This window comes from Saccostrea cucullata, unplaced genomic scaffold (assembly GCF_032062105.1).
Source record: "Saccostrea cucullata isolate Sc308-1 unplaced genomic scaffold, CSIRO_AGI_Scuc_v1 ctg15453, whole genome shotgun sequence".
Taxonomy (NCBI): domain Eukaryota; kingdom Metazoa; phylum Mollusca; class Bivalvia; order Ostreida; family Ostreidae; genus Saccostrea; species Saccostrea cuccullata.
The window spans coordinates 7,848-14,307 of record NW_026918263.1 but is presented as its reverse complement, the minus strand read 5'-3'; the positions used below and the strand labels follow the sequence as shown (position 1 = coordinate 14,307).

General features: G+C 33.9%; 1 protein-coding gene across 1 annotated transcript; it reads right to left on the bottom strand.

Annotated features, from left to right (window-relative positions):
- Positions 1-6: 6 nt before the first annotated feature.
- LOC134260871 (TIP41-like protein) lies at positions 7-3,470 on the bottom strand. The gene is made up of 7 exons (XM_062743398.1): positions 3,329-3,470; positions 2,772-2,951; positions 2,520-2,622; positions 1,795-1,926; positions 451-546; positions 271-333; positions 7-165 (listed from the first exon to the last, which is right to left on the bottom strand). Exons 1-7 carry the CDS (start codon positions 3,451-3,453, stop codon positions 52-54), a joined length of 813 nt encoding a protein of 270 aa, XP_062599382.1. The 5' UTR covers positions 3,454-3,470; the 3' UTR covers positions 7-51.
- Between the last annotated feature and the right edge of the window lie 2,990 nt (positions 3,471-6,460).

Below are 6,460 nucleotides of genomic sequence, written 5' to 3'. Positions count from 1 at the left end.
GACCTCCTTCAATTTTACACTTATTCACAGAATTTGCGATCTAAAACACTGCTAGCTTTTATCATCACTAGAAGTCTCAGGAAACACTAACTTTTCACATAGTTCCCTCCTTTGTGTCAGGTGATTGGCTATCTCATTTGGGTCAGTTTGACTATGGGGTGACACCTAAATAAAGGTGAAATTATTTCCTTTTTTAATACTTTTTAAGTGTGCAGAACCATTATATAAAATTTTTAGTAGGCATAATATGAAATGAAATAAAAGAAATACCGTGATATCTCTAACTTTGTCCTCTTTACTAACAAATTCTCTCAGCATATAGTTATTACCAGCCTTCAAGATAAAATACATTTAAAGGTATTTCAAGAATCAAATTTCTTCAATAAATATAAATCATCTTACAGATCTTACGTATACAATTATACTTGATCAGAAGAATTTGAACTTCACCTCGTAATGCAGCCTTGTGTCGTTAACCCGAATCATAACATTATCCACTCTCATGTAGAACCTCAACAGGACAAAGAAACCTGACGGCATCACTCTCTGAAACATAAAATCTAAAGTTATGAATGATGCATTCATTTAAACAATACTACAGCTTAGTTTCAGCAGCAACATTGTAAAAACAAGACTATCAGTAATACACATGCATGAGGGGATAAAACTTGAAAATGGCAGAATTGAGCTTTGGTGTGTCAAACATTAATATCTAAAATACATGTACCACATGTCAAAGTGATTTGGAAGTCCAAACCATTTATACATGTATCTTAAGTATTTTACTCATAATCCTCAGGCTCTGGGGCCATAAAACTAACTTTTGATCTTAGTCTCACTTTTCCGCTATTAATCATTTTGAAAAATTGAGACTTAGATCAAAAGTGAGCTCGTCTTAGTTTTACGGTCCCTGACCCAGATATCTGAAAGTTTTTTTTTCTGTCCCACCGAGATCAAGAAAAAGAGGTATGAAGTAAATACCACAGATTTTTTTCGCAATAGATACATGTAATTGTTTTTAAGTGGTTATACAAATCTGCTACTGATTTGCACTCATTCCTCATACATCCTTTAATCACTTCTATATCTTTCATGTACATGTTCACTGAAAGAAGGAAGGGCCTGATTTTTAGACTGTAATGGCTAATCGCACAGATCTTCTAGACTTAAAGAGGACCTGTCGGCACACCATGTTACTGTAGGTGAAATCAGACATCCGTGTTATATATCTAATCAACACCGAGAGCTGCATCACCATATAACCCTTAATGCTAAATTCAATTTTTTAAAAAAAATTTAATATACTTATTTTTAATTTCTACGACGTTGTTGCTGAATAATTTGAGCATTTTCATCTAGATACTGTAAACGTATTACATTTGGTTGTGTTTTCTTTTAAGTGCTTTTTAGCGAAAGACACTTCCGCTAATTCAAGTACAATGCTAAATGTTTTGTACTTGGATACATTTATATGAACGATAAGAAATGCGCTAAATTAAATCTACACTAACTTGTTCAAAACTCAATTTTCGCCAAATATCGTACACGCTAAATATAATACATTTACAGTAAAACAAAGCAATTTTCAAAGAAGTTTCACCTGAAAATTATGGCAAGCTGAGATTTGATTTTCAAAAACTGAAAATATACATCATGTGTGATATAGTGATTGGAATTAAAATTGTTGACTCTTTGTTGCAATTCAAACTGGTATATATTCATCTCCTTTTAATAATGCAAGCTTTAATTCAGTCAGTTTAAGTTTAACCTCACATGAACATGTAGCTGTCTTACCATTCTGACATTTAGAAGTGATGCTCCATTATCAGCAAGTTCATCTTCAAATAGCAGTATGTCTTCATAAAACAAAATCTTCTCTCTGACTTTAAGTTTCTCCAAGTTAATTCTTTCACTTGTTTCTGTAACCTAAAATATGTACCGTCCACTAAATCAAAGCTGTGTGGTACCTAACCTTGTTTTATTTAGAAGGAATAAGAACTGAACTAATACATGTATCTATAATTTTGTGTTTGTACAACCATGTCCATATGTGTTAAAAAAATAAATTACACTACTTATTTTTCAAAACAGAAATAATATGATTGAATGGCAGGCAAATGCTGCTTGTTTTGAAAAATTAAACCTATATGCAGTTACACATCTGACTCAATTTTAGCCTGCATAATAACTCTTTTTTAGGCCCTCATACGTCCTCTGGGGCATTGGAGAGGATAAGTAAAGTAAGTTATAAAAGACTTTAAATTTACTATTCAATACAATATGAATTTACTGTAAAATCACATATTTTCAAGGGGTCAAATTTTTGTAGTTTGAGGAAAATATATTTGTTCATGAGGATTTTTTTTCGTGGTTCAAGAATTGTTTAATAGCAATATATGTGAAAAATTGCATTTCGTGGTGGACATAAGTTCTTGGGTCCCTTCATACCTTGAAAACCACGAAAATTAAACCCCTATGAAAATTAGTGATTTCACAGTATGTACACTGGACAAACTTACAGTAATATTTTTTCCTGATTTTTCTATCAGAGTTCCTTTGTAATCTGTGGTGTAGGTCCAATCAAATGGTTTTACTACATCATTAATGTGTTCACAGTCAGCCCTGTTTAAACAGGAAAAATAATGATATGTACGGAAAAACAAAATACATATGAAACCAAATAGTCTTGGATGAGACTGTACCATGACTCTTGTCATTGGTCAACTTACACAAAGTTTTTACCAACAAAAAATGATGCTTGTAAAATTCACCTTGCCTCCCTCCAAGCTTGAGACACAGCAACTTTGAGAGGATCATGATGTGCATCCACACACTTTAGAGCATCTAAAGCGTTGAACTCTATCCCGTACCCATCTGAATGTACAATCCTCAAAACATTGTCAGCAAAGATCATTTCAGGAACTTGCGGCAGCTCTAGCTGAGACTCAAACCTACAATTTTATATACATCTATAAACATATTTATTTACAGTATTTATGCCATAAGCACAAAAAACATTTACATAAAAGGAAAAATGGAACTTTTTGCTGAAATATATTAAAAGGAAACAATAACCATGATAATAGAATACTCTTTTTTGTTTCATTGTATTTGTATCTTATTCCAATGCATATTGGTTATTTACCCAACAACTCACAGCTTTTATGATGGTGCAAAATATTTTGTTAAAAAAACATAAGTTGTTTTGTTAAGCTTCAAAACCCCTTGCAGGAAATTCAAGCTATTACATAATCACATGTACAATTTTTGGTTCTTTTTTTGTGGAATAGAAGAGCCTTGCTCTTATGTGGAATCATTCTTGTGTTACCTTTCCCTGGCTGGTCCCTCTGAATTCAGTATGTGACTTTTAACTGATAAAATGCTCCATGGTCCAAACTGAAACTTATCTGTGACGGCTCGGGCTTTAGTGACCACATCCTCCGTTTCTGACATTGTCAGAAATGTTCAGACTGAAATTATTAAATTGACAAAAATGATTGTCAATTATGCAGTTGTTTTTCTTGTACTATTCATTTGGATACACATTTCTAAGAAATATTAAAGACTAGAAGGATACAGAAAACATGCTAAAGAGAATATACCTGAACAGCTGAAGATGACAATGATCTGTTGGTCAATTCATCAAACTGCTACTTTGACTGTTAATACGATGGGAGGAATATCACAAAATAACAGAGAATTCCAACTCAAGAGTTGTCGGTATATATATATTTCTTATAGGCCTATTTCATGAAATTGAAAAGGAAAAACTCGAAGACAAAAAAAAAGGCTCAGAACTGAGAATTTCTGGAACACCGAACCCGATATTTTAATTCTACTGTTGGTGTACATCTTGACTAGGTAATGGATTTTAGAGATTTTTTAGGGTAAAAATTAAGTATACCGAGTAGACATTTTCTAGACGAAAATTTGTTTTACACTAACTTCAACAATTTAACGGGGGGGGGGGGGGGGGCAGATGCAACCCCTATAATCCGCCACTGTTTTTTATGCATGATTATATTGTTTGCTCCTTAATTGTATATGCCCCCAGAGGGCCCTTGATTGGTGAAGAAATTAAATAAATACATACTTAATTTTTTTTCATGCGCCGACCTAGAGGGGGGGGGGGGTGCGGACCCCACGCCCCCTCTTGAATTTGCATAGTTATTAAATTGATATATACTAAACCAAGTAAAAAGTGACCTTGGACCAACCCTCGAAAACGCGGACCTGTGTTTATTGAATTGGTATGAAAAGCAAAAGGTATGAAGCATAAAAGTGAAAAGTCAACCATTATTTTTAACACCCCCCTCCCCCACGAAATAGGTTTTTCACGTTTTGTGCGAGATAACGACTTTTTTTTTATTTGCTTGTCAACAAATTTTTGTGCTGGATTTATTTTTGACTGGGTGGACACCCCCCCCACCCCCTGGAAAAAAAATCCTGGATCCGCCCGTTTTTGGTGTGGTTGTTTGTCCCTACCCCGACTCCAAAATGGTCGCCCCCTTTCCTGGATCAGCCACTGGTAAATGTGATCTTCCCTGGTGCGGATCCAGATTTTTTTTCCCAGGGGGATCCCCCCACCCCAGGCCAGTCTAAAAAATCCAATCAAGAAATTTCTTGACAAACAAAAAAGTTAACTTCTTTTTCAACCGTCAAAACACTATTTATGTTAGGGAGAGTGTGTGTGTGTGTGTTGGGAGAGGCGGGGGTTGGGTGGGGATGTAGTCGTTGACTTCTAGATAAAGCTTCATATCTATGACTTTTCATGCCAACTTAACAAAGATCTGCGTTTCGGGGGGGGGGGGGCTCTCAAGGGAGAGGGGTTGGTAGGTTCAAAGGTTATTTTTGGTTTGGTTTATATATGATGCTTCTATAAATGCCAGGGGGTCTCCCCCCCCCCCTCTTCGACCCCCGACCCCCCTCTTGATCCGCGCATGTTCCCTATATAACATAATTAACTCTTTTTTTAACTTTGAAGAAAAAGCGTTGGTAAATACAAATTATTTTGAGGATTCAGAGACATTTTAATCGCTCAAATCCTGATTTTCAGGACACGAGGATCGAATTACCCAAAATCATTCTAAGGTCATTGTTTATCGAACGTATACGTGTATCATAAATCTGCAGTCCGGACGTTTTGTGTCTAAATATCAACTTTATCATTACCATATATAAAATGATTAAAGGCCTGTATCCGTCAAATTTATCGAAATCTTTAATGAAAAGTTTTGAAAGGTGAAATTAAATGTATTAAGTTTAAAAAAAATTATTCATGAATGTTGAATCGAAAATACTGATTATGGTACATGTAGCGTTTAATGCATTCGAATGATAATGTGCCAGTTTGTAAAGATGACAAAAATATATTTGTATGAGTACTAAAACTATTTTGAGGCTATCCGATTGTTCTATAAACTGTTCACCCTAATACCAGGGGAAAATGTGTTTACTTCATGTAATGCAGCATTAACATTTTTTACATCATCTTATAATAAGTTGACATAACGTCAAGGTTTGTTCACATCACGTAATAGTAAATTCACAAAATGAATGCACACAGGTCTTTTTATAATATCTTTTTCTCCAAGTCCAAGAAGCTGTTTCTTCTATTGTATAGAGCTTCCTTAAGGACCCTCTCTACACCTGTGCAAAATGTTTTTTTATTATACAGGTATTGAATAAAGATGTAAATATTAGGCTTATCTATTTCATTTTCAATATACATGTACATTGTACAGTACGTGGCATGAAAAAATGATCAAACACAACACAGTATATATCTGTGAACAAAAATCACTTTTATTTACCTTCATGGAGAAAATACATGTAAATAACACGATCAATTAATTTATCTTAGCCTTTTAAAATGTTAGGAATACTTGAATTTATTATAAATTGAGCAAAATAATGAAATTTCTATTTATTGGAATTTAAATCTAAGGGCAGAATAACTGAAGAAAAATACCGTATATAGAATAAGAACTCTTAAGTGTGCAGTGTAGATTGTAGAGAGGGTCTTAAGTTTACATTAATATTACCAAAAATAGTAAATCAAATTGTGTTACATGTATATATCAAATTAATTTTTTTCATTTTTTCTAATTTAAGATTTAATTTATTGATCGGGTCGATATTTGGGCATTTTTTCTCGGCTTGTTCGCCCATCTCCTTCAGAAGATTGGTTTAAAGTTTTCCATCCAAGTTAGCTGCAGAACTTTAGCTCTCCGATTTTTTTTTTTTTTTTTTTTTGACAGACCGGAGAGCTACAGTGCCACCCATTGAAAAAACTGTATATTTATTTATTTCTCCGTGATTTTAGAACTGTCACCTCAAAATATTACTAACTGTGTGTTCCTAACATATTCTGTTCACTGTTTCCACAATAAAACATTCCTTATAATTGTTGTTAATAGCCCTTCTGGGCCTGAAATTGGCTTTGAAATCTAGCTTTTTT

What these genes read in the sequence shown, in the direction of transcription:
- LOC134260871 (XM_062743398.1), bottom strand. Translation starts at nt 3,453, where the DNA reads ATGTCAGAAACGGAGGATGTGGTCACTAAAGCCCGAGCCGTCACAGAT. An exon ending in GAGGGACCAGCCAGGGAAAG is followed by an intron (nt 2,952 to 3,328) that starts GTAACACAAGAA and finishes ATAAAATTGTAG; the next exon opens with GTTTGAGTCTCAGCTAGAGC. An exon ending in ACAAAGTTAGAGATATCACG is followed by an intron (nt 166 to 270) that starts GTATTTCTTTTA and finishes ACCTTTATTTAG; the next exon opens with GTGTCACCCCATAGTCAAAC.